The following is a 21,992-nucleotide window of genomic DNA, read 5'->3' as shown; positions in this document are numbered from 1 at the left end:
TAAGTTAACACTACCAACTCGGTTCTTACTTTTGATTGCTGTTTCTGAAGAATCTGATGACTAACAAGAGCAATGAAACAATGTTCTGATTTATTATGAAAGTACTTCCAACAATATTCTACTCAATTCGCTACATGATTGCAATTTTCATCAGCTACAACAATTATGCAGTCAGTTGTTCCAAGAAACAAACAATAAATAGAATGTTGTGTAATGCATCACAAATATTGTGAAAATGTATGGCACATTTGATATATATATTCTTCTTCAATTCATGTACAGAAGAATGATTTAGAGAGGAGCAAACACTGATTAGATGCATCGGCATTGTAGTAGATAAGTCATTATAGAATGTTGAGGTAAAACATATATACACCCTTATATCTGGGAGGTCTGGATCATGTAGAGGATGGTTGATGTTTCAACGTGCATACATTTCTCTCAAAAAATGAACAATTTCACTGAAACTCATCGCTAATTTCTAATAACCCAAATGATGTTACATCACACACTGAATTTCATGTACACAATGCTGTCTTTATGACTAATGTTTCTGTAATTGAAGTGTAGACTTTCATAGACAACAATGGAAGTTCATACAACTTGCATAGTTTTAATCCAGTAGGGGCACTGACAGTGTCTGTGTACATATCTGTGCCCGAGGTCAAGTATTGAAAGCAAGGAAGATGAAAGGAGTTCTTAAATATGGACGAAGTCAGTTCCATGAAATTTTAAAACATTTTGAGGTCAGAGGACAAGAGCATTCAGGATCCAGAAAGAGCATGCAGAATCTAAAAAGATTATTCAGAATCCAGGCAATATGCATTCAAGAACTAATCACACCCTCCAGGAAGCTGTAAGATCAATCTATAGTTTATCATTTTGATGCAAGTCTATGGTGATTGATTGGAGTGAATGTTTTTCATGTGACCTTCCATTCAACCCTGACCAAGCATGATCACGAACGGTGTCCATGTGCAGAATAGAACCATTGTGTCAGGCATGGCGAGCAACAACTTTGACCAGATGGCTACTCCACTGCATCTTTATTACAACGAAACCTAACAAATGAAACTGAACACCAATGTCCATCGTCCATCAGCTGAAGGATTTATATAATGGATTAATGTTTATGTTCATTTGAGCAGATAATAACGGCAGTATCTCATAAACGTAACATGTCCTAAATGCTGTTTGGAATGAGGTATATTCTTCGGTGCCTTCTTGCACCACGCCTGTTTCAATCTCAACAGATGCTATCCCAAATCCACTGTTCCCTCTTCTGAGTTCGACACATTCGACTTTTGCCGACACCAATAAGTAGGCGTTAGAACACGTTTCTGCAGCTGATCCCGGAATCGTAGCTCGAACACATCCATGGTCAACTCTGAACACTTCTCAAAGACCTTCAAGACGGCATATTTGATCTCAATGAATCCACATATATCCATTCTATAGCTCTGTCAGGAGGAAGTATTTTGCAGTAATATAAACCAGCTCTTTCTCCAAGAGTTTCTAAATTTGGCGTCATGTACGAGATCGCGGTCACGTGAAGCTCATGCTCCTTGATTTCTACCATAAGCTGAGTGAGTTTCCAGGCAAGATCACTCTGAACCAACATATCTGTGTGGAAAATGATGCCTTTATGGCGGTTGTCAAAACGTCGGCGGGCTGTTTCTGATGCCTTGTTGTATGCGGTCAAGTAGGACCCCTGTAAATATAAAGGCAGTATTTGTATAGTGTGTCCTCAGTAAGTTCATCATGTTGTCATACTTTTCAAGATTCATCACAACGTTTCAGAAGTAAGAAGTAAAATTAATTGCTTCAAGATAACATCTGTTTTGCACCAACAAGTTTTGCTTTCTGATTAAAGTAATGTTTGAGAATAAAAGTTGAAAGCTGATTGCTACATATTTCCATCTAACCATTCAGTCCATTCTGTATTTTGATTTTGTTTAAGGTACATTTCTGTTAATTGAAACGTACATACATGTAGTACCTGTGCCGACAAAGACCCCTTCAGCAATACTTTCTATTTCTAGACAGTTTAGTGTTTGTCAAATGCATTTGCTGAGATTTCTGTATATATCATACTCACATAATTAAGGTCCCTGCATGTATACAACTTGGTGATGTTTGTATCTCCCAGCGCTTTCTTTATTCTCTGTGGGCTCACCATCCGGGCTGCTATCTCAAATGGTGCTTCCGGTTTCTCATCGTTATCCTGTGTCTGGGGGCGTAGCACGTCGGAGAATGTTATGACCACAGAATGATGTTGTTCGGCTAACACCGAGGGTGGAATCTCAGTAGCCTCCCCTACAATGTAACTCTCCACCTAGAGAGATCAAGCGAAATTTCAGTAATACCAGCCAAGACAACAGTGGAAACAGTTGAAACTCATGGGTTATATCTCAGAAGTCAATAATTCCATTTTTTAGGTATTCACGTCCATATTTCAAATGCATTATTTTTGCAACAAAAGTTTCAGAACTAAATAACTATATCTTCATAAAAAGTATATTAAACATGAAAATATAATTACGCAATTACTATTTCACAAAATATTGGAAATGCAACGGAAAACTGCATTTAAGACAAAGTTATTTTTCTTTGGACAAAAGTAAATGCCTCAGCTTCATCTGGTTCAAGAAAACCCAACAGCCTAACCTGGGCAATGAGAAGTGAGTTGTCAGGATTTGGTTGTCTTTTAACTCCACCCTCCGATATATGACCATGGCCAGTAAACAATCGAGTCAGGAGTACCAATCCAGTGATTGACATTCTGAGCATCATTTACCAAATGGGATATGATGACGTATGACACACGTCAGGAAGCTTGTACACTTAATTTCATTCATCACCTGTTACAATAAGCACAGGTGGTTGGAGATCACTTCTAATCCCCACTCTTCACGGGGAGAATCACGGTTGCTGAAGAATAATTCTCATTGTCGACAAATGACAAGCATACGTACTTGGGACATACTCCGTCACTGGGGCCTTGGGTCAGAGTTATAGGCCAGGGGTGATGGTGGGGTGGGGAGGGGTGAGACTGACCTTGAGCCTGGTGGACTCCTGCCCCTGGAGACCTGACAGCCACTTCTGCGCCACCCTGACGAAGTAGGATTCCCCTTGTGGGTTCTGTGTCATCTCCTTCACCTCCAGGATCGGCTGGATGGAAGACGTTGAGGATATGTTAGTTAATTACTTTGTGGTTTAACGCCACACGGAGACCTATTTCAGCTACAAGAACGAACCCAGTATCCAGACAATACCTGCCCCATTACGTGGTCTCGTTCGGAAAGCATAGGTTTGGGTGCGGTTGTATAAAACAGCCTTAGCGCTAGTTTATGTGTAGTTAAGGTTACAATCACCTTAGTGCTAATATAGCTCTTACAACAACATGTTTGGAATCCTGATGATATAATTCCGTTAACATCAGTTCCTATTCCCAGTTGAAGGATAGCTGCTTCTAGTTATTAAAGAAAGAAATTATACAAAATGCCTTTCAGTAAATGCAAGAACAACATTCTGCTTGCAATGCACTACGGCACCTATTATAAGGTAATAGTTTATCCTTCCACATATTAAGTGTATATTTAAATATATCTGAAGTATTTCTTTATCTCGATAAAAAAAAACTGAGTAGCATATTCTATTAAAAAAACACAAATTCTTTTAAGAATAAGTTCAGCTTTAACTCAAAGAATATACAAAGGTCTAATATATCCATATAACCAGAGACCATATAATAGATATTATATGGTCTCTGATATAACACGATGTTCGCGTTTGGATAAAAAGGCACTCTCATCTGAGTCAGTGCCTGAAGGTTTTCACTATCAGCCACAATCAGCGCAATGATCGCACCTTTGTTATGAACACTGCTTTCTCGTATGCTTCTCTAAATAGAATCTTGGCCACGTTTACAAAAGCAGAGGGCGCCTTCATCGTGTGGGCAATGAACAACGCCGTGCAGTTGGCGACCAGCCGCTGACCGTCTTCTATCGAGCCTTCGGCGCTGATATCCAGAGCTTGCATATTTCCAGGAAGTTCACCGGACGAGAAGACGCCATGATTGAAGCCGTCCATGATGACCATAGGGCTGTGGTATATGAGGTCCGAGTCAAAGGTGACGTCATCTCTCAGTGACCTGTAATGTGTAGATTACAACATCAGAAGCAGACATGAAACTGACAAGCTGGAAAATCGACTGTGGTTATTTTCTTATGTCGCATGTGGTAACAATTAATTAGCAAAACTGCTCCCTTTTAAGGAATAAGGGAAGATCTTTTTAATAGGTTTTTAAAAATATATACATGTACCCTAATTAATGGTTTGTTGACAGTGGTGGACAAAATGAATAATATGTTTCGTGGTGGTGTGGTGAATGGACAACAGCAATAGGCTTCATACAGTATATTTACCCACTTATGGAATCGAACCCTCGCCTTCAGCCTGACGAACGAACGCTTTATCCACTGACTACCTAAAGTCCCATCAACTTCGGATATGACTTAACACTTCCTGAACGATGACTCACCTAAACGCTTCCGCCACGCTCGTTATCCGGGATATCCCGTCGAGGTCTCCAGTGATCGTCATGACAGGAAGCGGAAATGTCGATGCCTTGAACTGTGGTTTGAGATATGTACCCATCAAGATGACTCCACGGAAAAAGTCGGGTACCATGGCGACATATGTTGCGAGCATAGTCCCTGGAAAGTGAAATCAAGGTTTGAAAGTGGTTTCCCGAAAGGAGTCAAAAAGGTTTCAGAGTATTTCTCTGATAAGTGGCAATAAGACTTGACGTCTGCCCATGAACGAATATGAGCAAGGAATGAGATTGGTCAAAGAAAGGCCGAACAAAGTTTGAGTGCGGTTTTTGTAAAGTTTAAAAGTCAGTGGTCCGATTCTCTAACCTAAGACTCTCGCAACCTAAGAATGCTTAATGGCAAGCAAGGATTCCCGTGTTTTAGCCAACAGCTATATTAATTTTATTCGAATTCCCAATACAGCTTTTGTGATGATCGTGAAACAGCATACACTTTTTCAACAATAATTCCTCCTAGAATGAGATCAGAACGGCAATAAAACGTCTTCAACATCCTCACCTCCTCGGCCGTGGCCGGCCACAAAGATGGCGGCGTCCTCTGCGTTCATCCCCTTGACCGTCAGCTCCTCAAGACCCATGATGACCGTCTCCCCTAAACTGTCCGGGGTCAGTGGTCCGTCGGTCTTGGTGTCCAGCAGACATATCCACATATTGATCCCACTCTCGAACTGCAGGACAGCCGCTGAAAGAACCAAATGAATAAGTCATGCAGCCAATACACACCCAGTGACGGTGACAGGACGTATGACGTGGTTGTTCAACCTCCGAGATGGACTGGATCATGAACGCCATGTACTCTTGTAAGAACATATGAGCTATAGCACTGTTCATCATGCATCAGTACCCGTGAAGATCAGGGTTGGAATTGATCTTCAGTAACCCATGCTTGTCGTTGGAGGCGACTAATGGGATCGGGTGGTCAGGCTCGCTGACTTGGTTGACACATGTCATCGTATCCCAATTGCATAGATCGATGCTCACTGGATTGTCTGGTCCGATTCGATTATTTACAGATCGCCGCCATAGCTCACTCCCTCACTCACTCAGATAATATACTCAGATTGCTTTGCTGTGAAACGTATCACGCATGGACGAATATATAAGGGAAACATAGTTTCAAGAATATCATAAATATGTGTTTGGTATCAGAGAATATATTAAAAAACAAATTGTTCTGAGACTGGCTTCTATCCGGTTGAAACGGGGTCAAGGCGTGTACATTTTTTTAGATATATGTGTCGTTGCCATACGTGCGATACAGTCCAAGTAAACTTAGGCTCCGTATTATTCGTTACACTGCTATACTGAGTCTAACAAAACCTTGTGGAAGGTCGCGTCAGGTAACCTTTTCAATTGACCAATCAGAACACAGCTTACCAAATCGCGAAAGCATTCGTCACCACTCGCCCCTTTCCGTAACCTCCAAGAAGACTCGTCCCCCACTCCATTCGTCACCACTCGCCCCTTTCCGTAACCTCCAAGAAGAATCGTCCCCCACTCGATACTTGTAATGTGCGAAAATACGACAAACCAATCAGAACGCGCGTAAATGAGCGCGGTGCTTTGATAAAAATAATCCCGAGTACTTAAATCGTTTATGGCATTATGTCATTGTTTAAAAAATCATGAAAAATATATATCGTCATATTGAAAGTACAAAGAACGTAGCTAAAAGGAATTTGCTGCCTTTATGAAGTTTCTAATAAGAATCATGCGATTGACGGTGAGAGATTCATAAACACGAACGTGCGTTTGTTGACATAACTGCTCTCATGGGTCCAACTGAGTGTATTTCTGACGATCTTGCGGGCTTGTTATGGAGATTGTACGTGTGCTTCGACCAATTTTAGGAAATGTAATTATAATCGCTACGAGTTTCAAAAATAATATTGTATTTGTATGTAACTAATCAACCTTGGGCTCATATTTCATAGCTTTGGGGATATTTTAGTCTGACTGTTTTTGGTCATTCATATTTTTTTTAGCGAAATCATATACAATTTCACCAGGGGTGTGACAGCAAGGTTACTCGAATGTTCAGTTTGAGAAATATTTTAGTCATTTTGGAGTATCTGCTTTGGGATTTAATGTAGCTGACAAAAATATTATTTTATTTGCATATTCAATAAGACAATTCCCATTTGTGATGATTAAACCTTATCAAGAATATTAACATAATTGGAAATATAAGCTGAACAGCTGGTAATAATTACATTAGAATATGTCTTTAACAAATATGTTTTTCTCCTTCTTTTAGTTGTATCAAAGAGGTTTAGTTCTTTAAAATAAATAAGCAAAATCAAAAATAGCAATACAATGTACGAGTGCTTCGGTGATATTAAGTACCATTGGAATCAAACAGGGATAGAGTTATCTTGTATCTTAAGTAGTTCTCATGTTCATGCACCAATATGAAATCCTTCCAGAGGGGCACGAGTTGCTATTCGGCTTGTCCCGGAATAACACGAGTTGTTCACGAATGTTTCATGGTGCGAGTGTTCAGGATTCGTGATTGGTTGCAATCAGATTTGGTTGTGCAATCAGCGACGTTGTTTCAAAAGTGATCATTCGCAAGGCCTCGGCAATTTCCGTATGCTTCGGGAAAAGTAGAACACCTTCCCCCCGCGATGCGCAAACGTTTCTTCTAGACGGAACCCAGTCATGTAACAGTGGATCATTGGCGGATCTCCATCGCCCTCGTTGACAAGCAGACAACGGACACGCTAGCCATTAAATGTCTTGTGCGTCACATTAACATAAGTCCCCGGCAGAGGAGGGATATTTGTGGCCCCACGTTTGCTTGTATTAGTCAAGTTGGATCTAAGTCGATGTAACACGTGTTCTGATTGGATAGAAAGAAGGGAGGTAATTCGTGTTGCGACTTTTTGCCGCTAGGGGATTTTTACCAGAACCGGGAAATATGGACGTATTAGAACAGAGGTTCTTAGGAAGATATGACAAGTAACCTCTGTGGGAAGAGAGTGGCCACAACCGTGAGTAAACAGTCGCTGAAAATAGCGTTTTGTCAGTATTCAAGGCTGTAAGCTTGGGGAAATATTAGCTAATGGTGACCATGTCAACAGAAACCCAAAAGCGTATATTCTGCAGGTCGTATATCTGTGTTTTATGCGGGTTTTCATTTGTTGTGAGATCAGTGTTGGCGACCGGGAAAGTAAATCCATTTTGTAAGTCCCGCCAAAACCTTAATAGTAGCCGTTGTCTGATTGGTTAAGTCCGTTCTGTCGTCTCGAGTTTGATTGGACGGTCATAGGTCGCTCAAAGGTTACCTGACGCGACCTTCCACAAGGTTTTGTTAGACTCGGTATAGCAGTGTAACGAATAATACTGAGCCTAAGTTTACTCATTCTCTTCCCACAGAGGTTACTTGTCATATCTTCGTAGGTTCACAGTTCCTGACTTCATTTTCTATATTCGTGTCTCTTGATTTCAGCTACAGTGGCTTATAACTTTCTATAACCCATAGGCCACTAATGTAGGTTAAATTAGTGTAGTTTTAGTAATCCTCACTGAAGTTTCATGTTTATCGGCTTGTGTAGTAATTTTGTGTTCCCGTTGTACCATTATGTACAGTGCTTCCTAGAAGCCCTGTCCTACACATCAGGAGGCATAAGTACTAGATAGTATGCATGTTGTGTCAAGATGCCCTGTCCTACATATCAGGAGGCATAAGTAATAGACAGTAGCTTGTTGTGTCAAGATGCCCTGTCCTACACATCAGGAGGCATAAGTACTAGATAGTATGCATGTTGTGTCAAGATGCCCTGTCCTACACATCAGGAGGCATAAGTAATAGACAGTAGCTTGTTGTGTCAAGATGCCCTGTCCTACACATCAGGAGGCATAAGTAATAGATAGTATGCATGTTGTGTCAAGATGCCCTGTCCTACACATCAGGAGGCATAAGTACTAGATAGTATGCATGTTGTGTCAAGATGCCCTGTCCTACACATCAGGAGGCATAAGTAATAGACAGAAGCTTGTTGTGTCGTGAAGCCCTGTCCCTAGTAGCTTGTTGTGTCGAGAAGCCCTGTCCTACACACCAGGAGGCATAAGTAATAGATAGTATGCTTGTTGTGTCGTGAAGCCCTGTCCTACACATCAGGAGGCATAAGTAATAGACAGTAGCTTGTTGTGTCGAGAAGCCCTGTCCTACACACCAGGAGGCATAAGTAATAGATAGTATGCTTGTTGTGTCGTGAAGCCCTGTCCTACACATCAGGAGGCATAAGTAATAGACAGTAGCTTGTTGTGTCGAGAAGCCCTGTCCTACACATCAGGAGGCATAAGTAATAGACAGTATGCTTGTTGTGTCAAGATGCCCTGTCCTACACATCAGGAGGCATAAGTAATAGACAGTAGCTTGTTGTGTCAAGATGCCCTGTCCTACACATCAGGAGACATAAGTAATAGATAGTATGCATGTTGTGTCAAGATGCCCTGTCCTACACATCAGGAGGCATAAGTAATAGACAGTAGCTTGTTGTGTCGAGAAGCCCTGTCCTACACATCAGGAGGCATAAGTAATAGACAGTAGCTTGTTGTGTCAAGATGCCCTGTCCTACACATCAGGAGGCATAAGTAATAGACAGTAGCTTGTTGTGTCAAGATGCCCTGTCCTACACATCAGGAGGCATAAGTAATAGATAGTATGCATGTTGTGTCAAGATGCCCTGTCTAAGTAATAGATAGTATGCATGTTGTTGTCAAGATGCCCTACACACATCAGGAGGCATAAGTAATAGATAGTATGCTTGTTGTGTCGAGAAGCCCTGTCCTACACATCAGGAGGCATAAGTAATAGATAGTATGCTTGTTGTGTCGAGATGCCCTGTCCTACACATCAGGAGGCATAAGTAATAGATAGTATGCTTGTTGTGTCGAGAAGCCCTGTCCTACACATCAGGAGGCATAAGTAATAGATAGTATGTTTGTTGTGTCAGGAGACATAAGTAATAGATAGTATGCATGTTGTGTCAAGATGCCCTGTCCTACACATCAGGAGGCATAAGTAATAGACAGTATGCTTGTTGTGTTAATTAACATAACACATATCGGTAATCAATACTAATGAGGAAACCTCTAGGGTATATGTGATCAATTCGGACCCGGATTTCCAACAACCAGATCAAATTTGAACCGCCATACTCTTCACCTGGTAAAGGGACGATGAAAAGTAGCAAATTATATTTTAGACAGTCCTTATGTCATGTGTGCACGGCGTCGTTCTTTCCTCTCCTCAACAGCTGATTGAACAGTTCTACTAACATTGGTTCCCCTTGTCCCCATTACACAGCGCCACCACGTTAGTTGTATATTTATCATCATCGCTGCCATTGGGTGTACCACGCTCAACCTAAAAACACAGCTTTCGCCGCGCCTCGGGAAAACCAGTCACTTGATGTTTACGTTTGACGGCGTTCCGTCTATAAAAACAGACACAAGATACCATTTCTGTAAGCAAAACTGAGGGGGTCCATTGTCCGTTGTTTGGCATCTGTTGTGGGTGGTCATCCAGAAGCGGATCAAGATAAACAGACATTACTTCTCAAGCATTCCTGGTATTTAGAAGAATGGTCATCACGAAACAAGGACGGAGGGGCCCAGTGTCTTCTTGAAATTTATTCCATAAAAACGTGCTGTGCCACTGCGGCTCACGTGGAACTAAGTGGTAGAAAGTTTGAAATGGCAACAAAGATAGTCACTTAAATAAAAGGTATCAGTATTGTTGTTCAAATACTTTCGGCTTTAATACTGAGGATAAACGTAAAAAACCCGATTTAATACATACATGTACGAGCCAAGTAACTTACTACCCGCATCGTATTATATAACATAGTAGTAGATTAATGAAATAGATTAGATTAATTTTGAAAGTCATTTTGGTTTAAACATATTTTATTATTATTTATGAAAATGAATTGGGATTGGTGAGCAAGCATTACTGCTTATGTTAACACCGCTCCCATGCAACATAAAATACAAAATGAAATGGAGGATGTGACGTCATCGATATTGACTATTGCATAAATATATTTTTAAGTATACATCAAATACAACTATTCTCTAAGTAGTCATAATTAGAGAGTTACAGTTGTGTGTGTCTAACAAGCTATTGTAGGAATATAAATCAATCATGAGAAGGTTGTTGAGTTAATTTAAGTATTTTCCTGAGAAAATTTGAAGCGTTGTGTCTTGATGATGTAATCGTGGACAGATTCAACTATTTTCTGGTGTACACAAGGAGTAAATTCTTTGTTTCCGTTCAAAATGGTATCCAGGTTATAACGGGTAGTGCCGGGTAAAAAGGATTTGGCATAAGAGGCAGTTCGACTGTAAACTTGTATTTCAGAGTTATTTCTTAAACTATATTTGCCTCTTAGTCTCCATCCTAAATACACACAATGGCGAACAAAGGGGAAGTCACTTGCTTGATACAGGTGTTATCAGCTACTCCGAAACGCCCCTTACATTATAAAAAAGGAAGTTGTATATAGAGCCTCCCCCGTTGTTCATGACACCGACCTGTAAATGCCACTCAAAGAAGTTACACACCGTGGCAGACTACACAAATCCTATACTAATATCGAGAATTTGAAATGAACATTTGTTACAAGCAAAACAAACCCCAATTATTAGAACAGTTACTAAAATATGATATGATATGATGATATGATAAGATATTTATATAGCGTCCATATCCACGCAACTAGTCCATGCTCAAGGCGCTTGAGTGTTCCCTTGTTTTTTTCTGGCATTTCTTTTAACCAACTCAACTCCCTGGGGAATATTCAACTCAATATAACGAAAAGAAACCAATATTGTTTTCATGTTCAAACTGCAGTAATCAGGATTTGCTAAACATCTCTGACTGGGCTGAATTGGATGTATTCGGCTGAGGACCTGATTCACAGACTATACAAAAGGAGTTTATGATCAAAGGAGTATTTCCTTCCGAAACATAATGCACACGTTGTTCAGTGGTTATCCTGTTTCCTCTGTACAAGTTGACATGCTCCTTACCACACCCCGACATGCTCCTTATGTCATCTCGACCTGCTCCTTACTTCACATCCACATGTTTTACTGGCCAGGATCCACTTGACCAGCATATGGCCGATATACTCACGGCCTACTCAACTGCTTCAAGACATGGCAGAGTTGGGTTTATCGCCGCTGTCGGCAATATTGGCGTTATTTCACGGTAGGTCGTTATCATGTCAGACGAAAGCCTACATATCTGTGAGTGAGTGAGTATGGGTTTACGCCGCTTTTAGCAATATTCCTGCAATATTACAGCGGGGGACACCAGAAACGGGCTTCACGCATTGTACCCATGTGGGGAATCCAACCCGGGTCTTCGGCGTGACGAGCCAACGCTTTAACCACTAGGCTACCCAACCCTCCCGCATATCTTAGATGTGTACTAGTATGGAGAAACCCACGAACAGCCTAGAATCATTATCAGGGCGAATCAGATTCGAACACAAGTTAATGATTCTGACATGCCCATGACCCCGTTTATAAGAAAAATAATATCAAAAGATCAGCGGGTTCTGGCACGTTCAAGGGACGTAACTATGTACAGCGAAAATGTTGCAGATGTTTGTTGCTTTTTAACATATGCATGTCCCTGATTATAACCTTAAATTCATACATGTATACTTAAATAATAAATCTCGATGTTCTCCAATTCAAAAGTAGCTATCATGCTAAAATTACAAAGGGCTTTATAGTGAAAAGAAAACTCTACTCTATACTGACAAGCCACCGGAAGTTTCCAATCCCAGTACACCGAGATGTCAAAATTGTTTCACTTTCATTGCTTTCTGTGACAATATACAACAGCAACTGAGGAGCAATAACCCGGCTATTTATTACCCCAATCGTACATTTACGATAACAAGGCATTGTGACAGCAGCGCCCCTAGTGTCAAGTACAGCCATATAAAGGTCAAATATTTATGAGTAGAGTTATTACATGTTATTAAACAAGAGCTGGTTTACAGTCAAACACGAGCAGATAGTTACAGTCAAACACGGGCTGATGCATATGTAACAAGTACAAAACAAGTGTGTAACAAATACAAGTGTGTAACAAGTACAAAATATACAAAGAGTAAAATATTCTGGAACAGCAATCTATTTTAATATGTCTTGTCTTATGTTCCTGTTTGGAATCAATTAATAACACCTTAAACAATAATACAATTGTCAGTGAAAAGGTTTACACTTTCACAAGTCCATGATTTATTTATAGTCACCACTGGGTCATGGGTCAAAAGTAGTTCCTATGCAAATTAGCCAAGTCTTAATGAGGTCAGGTCTGCTGTCTTGTCCTAGGTTTTTATTGGCTGAAGATGTGCAGCATCTTGATTGGATGTTGAGGTGGACTGTGACTTTGGTGAATTACAGGTTAGTTACATTTTGCCTCTTAGTCTCCATCCTATATACACAATGGCGAACAAAGGGCAAGTCACTTGCTTGATACAGGTGTTATCAGCTACTCCGAAACGCCCCTTACATTATATAAAAGGAAGTTGTATATAGAGCCTCCCCGTTGTTCATGACACCGACCTGTAAATGCCACTTTACACACCGTGGCAGACTACACAAATCTATACTAATATCGAGAATTTGAAATGAACATTTGTTACAAGCAAAACAAACCCCAATTATTAGAACAGTTACTAAAATATGATATGATATGATGATATGATAAGATATTTATATAGCGTCCATATCCACGCAACTAGTCCATGCTCAAGGCGCTTGAGTGTTCCCTTGTTTTCTGGCATTTCTTTTAACCAACTCAACTCCTGGGGAATATTCAACTCAATATAACGAAAAGAAACCAATATTGTTTTCATGTTCAAACTGCAGTAATCAGGATTTGCTAAACATCACTGACTGGGCTGAATTGGATGTATTTGGCTGAGGATGATTCACAGACTATGGTTAAAAGGAGTTTATGATCAAGGAGTATTTCCTTCCGAAACATAATGCACACGTTGTTCAGTGGTTATCCTGTTTCCTCCAAACAAGTTCGACATGCTCCTTACCACACCCCGACATGCTCCTTATGTCATCTAGACCTGCTCCTTACTAACATCCACATGTTTTACTGGCCAGGATCCCACTTGACCAGCATATGGCCGATATACTCACGGCCTACTCAACTGCTTCAAGACATGGCAGAGTTGGGTTTATCGCCGCTGTCGGCAATATTGGCGTTATTTCACGGTAGGTCGTTATCATGTCAGACGAAAGCCTACATATCTGTGAGTGAGTGAGTATGGGTTTACGCCGCTTTTAGCAATATTCCTGCAATATTACAGCGGGGGACACCAGAAACGGGCTTCACGCATTGTACCCATGTGGGGAATCCAACCCGGGTCTTCGGCGTGACGAGCCAACGCTTTAACCACTAGGCTACCCAACCCTCCCGCATATCTTAGATGTGTACTAGTATGGAGAAACCCACGAACAGCCTGGAATCATTATCAGGGGCGAATCAGATTCGAACACAAGTTAATGATTCTGACATGCCCATGACCCCGTTTATAAGAAAAATAATATCAAAAGATCAGCGGGTTCTGGCACGTTCAAGGGACGTAACTATGTACAGCGAAAATGTTGCAGATGTTTGTTGCTTTTAACATATGCATGTCCCTGATTATAACCTTAAATTCATACATGTATACTTAAATAATAAATCTCGATGTTCTCCAATTCAAAAGTAGCTATCATGCTAAAATTACAAAGGGCTTTATAGTGAAAAGAAAACTCTACTCTATACTGACAAGCCACCGGAAGTTTCCAATCCCAGTACACCGAGATGTCAAAATTGTTTCACTTTCATCGCTTTCTGTGACAATATACAACAGCAACTGAGGAGCAATAACCCGGCTATTTATTACCCCAATCGTACATTTACGATAACAAGGCATTGTGACAGCAGCGCCCCTAGTGTCAAGTACAGCCAAATAAAGGTCAAATATTTATGAGTAGAGTTATTACATGTTATTAAACAAGAGCTGGTATACAGTCAAACACGAGCAGATATAGTTACAGTCAAACACGGGCTGATGCATATACAGTCAAACACAAGCAGATAGTCGCAGTCAAACACGACCAGATAGTTACAGTCAAACATGGGCTAATTCGCGTACTGTCAAATACTAGTAGATATTAATTCTGTCCAACACGAACAGATATTTACACTGTCAAACATGAGTAATACGTGTACTGTCAAATACTAGTAGATATTTTGTTTGTCAATCACAAACTAATATTTATACGATCAAACATGAGCTAATTTGTGTAATATGTCAGCTATATGACCGCGGTCTGTAAATAATCGAGTCTGGATCAGACAACCAAAAATCAACATCATGAGCATCGATCTACCTAACTGTGATACGATGACATGTGTCAACTAAGTCAGCGAGCCTGACCATCCGATCCCGTTAGTCGCCTATTTCGACAAGCACGGGTTGCTGAACACCAAGTCTAAACCGGATCTTCGCGGGGGTCGGGGAATTGTATTGATAAAGAAACAATTAAAGGTGATGGCGTTTTGGTTTTTTTTATCTAACATGTTCTCGTCTGACGTGGCGAACAAAGGAGTCATATAATTGAACATTTATCTATTTAACATTTGTGACCAGTGATCAACTGCATGATATTCCAAATTATGTACAAGAACGACATTTGGAAAACTAATTTCAGTGATATCAATTACCCCATGTTTGAGACTGTCGACATAGCTACGTTACCAGAAATACTTCACTAACATGGCAATGCAACTATGCATTATTTACCTCCAGATATTTAATGTCACGTGCAGCAGGCATGCTAATTTCCTTGTCAATCAACCAGGAATTATAATAAACTTCCCACGACATGTCGTCCAGAATGGCTGGTTTACCTTTGACCTTTACACCAATCTCATCCTGATTATTTGTACCGGACAATGTAAGACAACATTTCAATCGCCATTGTCAGCATTGATTGTAATAAATAACTCACGTCAGACACGGTGTCTGTGACAGTCCCGTGGGTTGTGCCTCTGTGGACTGACGCTGGATACAAATAACTAAATATAGGTCCGAACCAATTGTAACTGATTATGTATTCCATGGGAACTGGATGCTCATGATTTGTGTTAACGGGTTCATAACAAAGGGGTATATACATGTATATTGATAAATGGAGAAAGTATAAAAGGTTCCGTATAAAGGGGTATATATACATATTGATAAATGGTGAATGTATAAAAGGTTCCGTATAAAGGGGATATATATATAAATGGTGAATATATATATATATATATATATATATATGTATGTATGTATATACACACACACATATAGGGTGAATGTACACATTGAAAAATGGTAAATGTATGAATTAACACCGTAGTGAGCAACTGAATAAAAATGAATGATTCAATGATCTTTATTTCCACCATTAGTTACGGAGAGTACAATTATTACAAATACGATATATATTTAGACATTATATCAATTCAGAGGCTATAATATTGAAAGAACATTAGAGACAGATTTGCTGTGGGATATTAGTTACACATTTAATGTATATTCTACAGATACAGTATGGTACTAGAGGTTCCAGGAACTCATTTATCTGAGGGCGATGTTACTGAAAGTAATCCATGATGTAAGGTCCATTCATCCTACGATGCGTGTAGGATTTTTGTAACCTCGAGTCCCGCTATACCATGGCCGTGACACGGGAAATTGGTTTACATTGCAACCATTTTGAGGATAGAACCAGGGTCTTCGGCGAGACGAGCGAACAAATTAACCACCCGACCACCGAAACTTATGACATATGAAAAACATCAAAGAAGAGGGAGATCTTCTCAAGGGTGTATGAATGCATTAGATATCCATGTGACTTCTTAGTGTGTGAGTAAGTGAGTGTGTGAGTGAGAATGTGAGTGACTCCGTGAACGTTACTCAGCCATCTCTTGGGACGGTGGGGTAGCCTAGTGGTTAAAGCGTTGGCTCGTGACGCTAAAGACCCGGGTTCGATTCCCAACTTGGGTACAATATGTGAAGTCTCTTCCCCCCCCGTGACATTGCTGGAATGTTGCTAACTCACTCACTCCTCAGCCATCTCAGAATGTGTTTGTCAATTACTGAAACTTATCAATACAAGTACATATCGTCAGTTGCACCAACGTCTATAGCACTAATGTAAACATTGCCTGTATTCTGTCAATAGAGATGTTAGATTGTATGTGATGTTATTCCAACAATAGGCCGACTAAAATCCTCCACTTGAGACCCACAGTTGACAATTTCTCAACAGAAAACGAATATGTACTGGTGACGCGGAAATTAAAGAAAACACCATGAGTGATATAATTGTCAGTTTTCTCCACAGCTTCACGCCTGTCTAACTCATGTACGCGTTATTAACAGTATATGTCATTTGGTTTTAGAATATTACAACCATGTGGAAATAAACTAACCATCATCTACATTTTTTTTTTTTGTTGAAAATGCGGTTAATGTTACGATAACAAATTAACATTTAAAATACTCCAAGAAAGAGATATGAGCTCGTTATCACTTCTGACAGTTGCGTAACAGATTTTAGTTCGCAATCGACGTAACAGTAAAACCTTTACATCATCTAAGTGCTTACCTCGCAAACAGTAAATCAAAATATTTTTCTTATCAACAATTTACCTGTAACCGCCGCTGTCGATCACGATATCAGCACCTCTGCCGGCTGTCTCCTCCACGACATCAGGTGTGCAGCAAAGCGAATAATACTAGTAGTATTGTAGATAAACATATGTTTTTTGAACTCCGAATGCAGGATAAAGTCGTTAAGGCGCGAGGTCTATAAACGTGAGATTGTATGAATGAGTTACTCTAACGCTTATGTCTATGCATCCGTTCAGTGAGTGTAATTTCGCAAACTCCTTGGCAGAGATGAGAAAACAATTTATGTTTCGCCCGTCTCAAATCCATAAGTAGCTATGAGCAGATTTTTATAAACCTTTCTAAATCTCCTGGTAAAAGAGTTCATTTCAGGGCGGTGGGGTAGCCTAGTGGTTAAGGCTTTGGCTCGTCACGCCGAAGAACCGGGTTCGATTCCCCACATAGGCAAAATATGTGAAGCCCATTTCTGGTGTCCCCCCGCCGTGATGTTGTTGGAATATTGCTAAAAGCGGCGTAAAACTAGACCCACTCACTCACTCATTTCATTTCATGAGTCTCATGGCATCTTTGTGATATTTCTGTTTTTCATAATATTTATGATTTGAGTTTAAACAAAATATGTACTAAAACACCAACATCATTACACCGGTCAAAGGGTCAGTCTGCACACATTTTTGTCTTCTCAGCTTCCGAGGGAGTATGATAACAAAAGCGATTGTCATAAAAGTGTATTCTGTATGCACTAAGTGAGTATGATTTAATCCGGATTTAGCTATTAAATCAACCATATCACAGCGGGGGGCACCTCCATGGTGTTTCACACATTTCACACATATGGGGTATCGAACCAGGGCGGATACCCCTAGTATCGAAAACAGCACGCTTTCCTTTGTGTACATACATTCTCTACAACCACTACACACACGCCTCAAACCCAAACACTGACCCGCGTGATTCATGTTTTAACCCTCGTTTGGCATCCCACAGACAATGTGGCTAATTTTCTAGACAGCAAAATATTTGAAGTAGGGGCATCAAAGAAATGTCAGCTATTGTGGACAAAGACAATTATATGTCCATGTTCCGCCATATGGTGATATGTACAACAGACGGCGAACTTCAAAGGCATTTAGAAAACACGGAAGTGAGTATGGCTGTCTTCTCCGAGGTCCGCGCTTCGGTATCTTGGCGGGGTTTGCATTGCAACTGCCTGTGTTTCATGTGCATGTCATATTAGGAAATAGACTCACTTTGAGTGGGTTCGAACCCCGTACTGGTAATGACCGATTAAAGCAAAGACCGGGTGGCTCCAATGTACGGTCTGGCTGACTGGACCGTAAAGGGCCGACATGTACAACACTCATTTCACAGAAAACGTTAAGCTTGTTAAAATAAAAATAATTTGTGAATGTGTCCATTCCCAGGCAGTGTTTTAGTATCTGTCGTGACCTCATACCTTTAAAGCAACTGTCACAATAGTCGTGTAGCCTGGATCGCTTTGTAGAAAACACGCCCCGAAACGACGACACTCCATAACAATCAAGGACTTACGTGACAACAGGCCTAGAAGAGCTAAGAGGGGAACAATGTTCGCCTCATTTACCAAAAATACGCATCAGCTGAACTTGTGTCGTTCAGAGGTCAGGTAGGTTATTCGCAATGATAAACGGAATCCAATTGTTATGTGTGTCAAATTTCATAATGGGACCGTCTATCGCTGTGGCCTTTGCGAAAGTGGCCCCACCCTCAAATATTAGCCCCTGGGCCATAATTGGCCGTGTGTGTTTGCTAGTCGTGATGTTCGGGTTCTGCTGCACAGATTTGTCGGTCCGCGACCGGACGGATCAATTTCATCATTGACGGGTTTTAAATATATGTCAATAATGGTCAATTTCAAACACGACGATGATTTTAGCACGGTAACTGATGGTGTCTTAAAATGTGACCCACGGGATCGGGTGGTCAGGCTCGCTGATATGGTGACACGTCATCGTATCCCAATTGCTTAGATCGATGCTCATGCTGTTGATCACTGGGTTGCCTGGTCCAGACTCGATTATTTACAGACCATCGCCATATAGCTGGAACATTGCTGAGTGCGGTGTTGATCAATCAATCAATCAATCAATCAATCAATCCTGCAACATGTTATGTGTGAATATGAACAGTGTTGTAATATATTTAGTTTCTAGGCGAAATTGGGATTCAAACCACAACCATAAGGTTATGGCAGGGCCAAGGGACGCAACTCTGCCCGATCTGATGACTAGAATAAAGGTTTCCTCCGCATTCTTTATTACTGACTGACTGACTGACTGAGTTTGGTTTTACGCCGCTTTTAGCAATATTCCACCAACATCACGGCCGGGACACCAGAAATGGGCTTCACACATTGTACCCATGTGGGGATTCGAACCCTGGTCTTCGGCGTGACGAGCCAACGCTTTAACCACTAGGCTACCCCACCGCCCTTTATTACTGAATTGCCTTATACATGCTTATTTACAGTCCTGCGTTATATGGCTGGAATGTTGTTTGGTGAGGCCACAAACAAACAAAACTAAACCTGTGTTTCCACGACGAGTGGGTGTCACCACAGGAGGGTCCACAATCAGCTGTAAAACATATCATAACCACCCAATCCCCATTTTACGATAAGCATGAAGACCCGTAGACACTACGCATATACCTAGCGAACCAGCCACTCCCATCATGCGGGAGTACCTGTTAAAGCGTTCGCTCGTGACGCCAAAGACCTGGGTTCGATTCCTCACATGTGGGTACAATGTGTGAAGCACATTTCTGGTGTCCCCCGCCGCGATGTTGCTAGAATATTGCTGAACTAAACTCACTCACTTTATGACAACACACATTTACGTTTTGTCAACAATGATTCATACACATTTTGAAATACAGAAACCGAGAACAATTATCAAATTTTGTAGTTCACTCCCATCGCGCGCGTAACATGACGCCGATGGCCGAAGTTCACTAGGTTGAAAGGTCTAATAGGGTGACGTTAACGCCGTGTATGGAACGTGTATAGTATAAAGCAGACCTCGATGTAACACACGACTGTGTAAACATGGTGGCCACCCGCCACACCCGCATTGGTGTTTAATAATTGTGATTGTTAGTAGACGAGGAACCAGGATTCTCGTTACCGACCATTTAGGGTTATTTCGCTAAGTTTCATGAATAAAAGAAAAAATACGGTTACAACAGATTCAGATGGACCACTAATTCCGTTACAACCGTACCAAATCATGCAACTATTTAACAAAATATAATTTAACCAGAAACTAATACAGTGATATATAATATATGCATGTATTGATATTTCTACAACATTTCTGTCTTCATAAATATAGAATCAAACCCACGACTGCGACAGGACGACACCACTTGCACATGTGGACTATCCCAGCGTTCCTGGTCCTGTGAATACCAGATCACTGTTCACAGGTGGAAGTTTCTGATTAAGTCAACTGCAATGGCCTCTCACCTCCCCATGAAATACATATCACGGCTCTAAAGTATATTGTATTACCGCCGTCCCGATTTATTACAACAAAACAATTGTGGTTGGAATTAATTCGACAATAAAGTTTGGAAAGAAAACATCTGCAGTGCGAATCAGTGCAACCTTTGTGTGTGTAAAGGTATACATGGTGCACTGACAGTCGGGGTGGTTGGGGGGTGTCGGTGGGGGTGGTGTGAGTGTGTGTGTGTAAAAGGTATACATGGTGCACTGACACAGTCGGGGTGGTTGGGGGTGTCGGTGGGGTGGTGTGGTGTGTGTGTGTGTGTGTGTGTAAAGGTGTGTACATGGTGCTATGACACAGTCGGGGTGTAGGTGGGGTCGGGGTGTAGGTGGGGGTGTCGGTGGGGGTGTACCTGACACACAAGGAATAAGACATGTAGTGTGAAACGTGCAGAACATACGGACAATAATCCTGCAGTATCCTGGGGAAAAGTGTTGAATATACAGTCGATGTTCCTGCAGTTTTGTGGTGGAAGTTTTGAATATAGTCGATGTTCCTGCAGTGCTTTGTTGGAAATTGGGTGGATATAACCGAAATGCGGTTCAGTGAAACCATTCCTTTGGGATCAACATCCGTGTTTTGCGTGAGAAATATAAGTCTGCTTGCCCTAACATAGACCAACGCTTAGTCTCTGAATATACATAATTTTGATAGCAACAAATAAACCCATTTAAATTGAAAAGGAGCCCCAGTGAGTTGGGACATTCAGGAACCTGGGAAATCTAGACTTGCTTCATTTAGGGCTTTAACATTGCAGCGGAGGGCTAGGCAGTTGAGAAAATAATGTGGTTCAGGGACTGTGAGACAGACTTGCCCTAACTGTACTTTCCTCTCTGACCTTCATGACCTACACGTGCACGATGTCTTTTGAAGACTGCAGCTGGGTGTGCACGCGGCGTGTCTGGTTGTATGGGATGCGATGCATGTTTATATATAATTGGTACTGTCTGTCTTCATCAACATCTGTTAATTACAAGACATACGGTTGGTATCTATGGCGGGTAGTTCTTTCATGTGAGCGCCAGTCGGAATTAGTGAAAGCACTTGCGTGACTTCATACGCAGAAACTGAAACGTAGACGATTGTTGGAAGACGTTTGTGTTGCTGTCAATC

The 21,992-nt window shown here is 41.0% G+C and overlaps 1 protein-coding gene across 1 annotated transcript in view; it reads right to left on the bottom strand.

Moving 5' to 3' along the window:
- Positions 1-73: 73 nt before the first annotated feature.
- Positions 74-21,992, bottom strand: part of LOC124256236 — a 39,584-nt gene continuing 17,665 nt past the window's right edge. Inside the window, exons 2-7 of the mRNA XM_046690209.1 lie at positions 5,115-5,297; positions 4,544-4,718; positions 3,871-4,153; positions 3,058-3,171; positions 2,099-2,335; positions 74-1,711 (exon numbers count right to left, since the gene is read on the bottom strand). Coding sequence (XP_046546165.1) covers positions 1,409-1,711; positions 2,099-2,335; positions 3,058-3,171; positions 3,871-4,153; positions 4,544-4,718; positions 5,115-5,265 — 1,263 coding nt within the window. The 5' untranslated portion in view covers positions 5,266-5,297 and the 3' untranslated portion in view covers positions 74-1,408. The remainder of the gene's footprint in view (positions 1,712-2,098; positions 2,336-3,057; positions 3,172-3,870; positions 4,154-4,543; positions 4,719-5,114; positions 5,298-21,992) is intronic.

Source organism: Haliotis rubra, unplaced genomic scaffold (genome assembly GCF_003918875.1).
Source record: "Haliotis rubra isolate DU_JTF1 unplaced genomic scaffold, ASM391887v1 Scf620, whole genome shotgun sequence".
NCBI classification, from domain to species: domain Eukaryota; kingdom Metazoa; phylum Mollusca; class Gastropoda; order Lepetellida; family Haliotidae; genus Haliotis; species Haliotis rubra.
The sequence above is the reverse complement of the archived record's forward strand: the minus strand, read 5'-3'. Positions and strand labels throughout refer to the sequence as shown.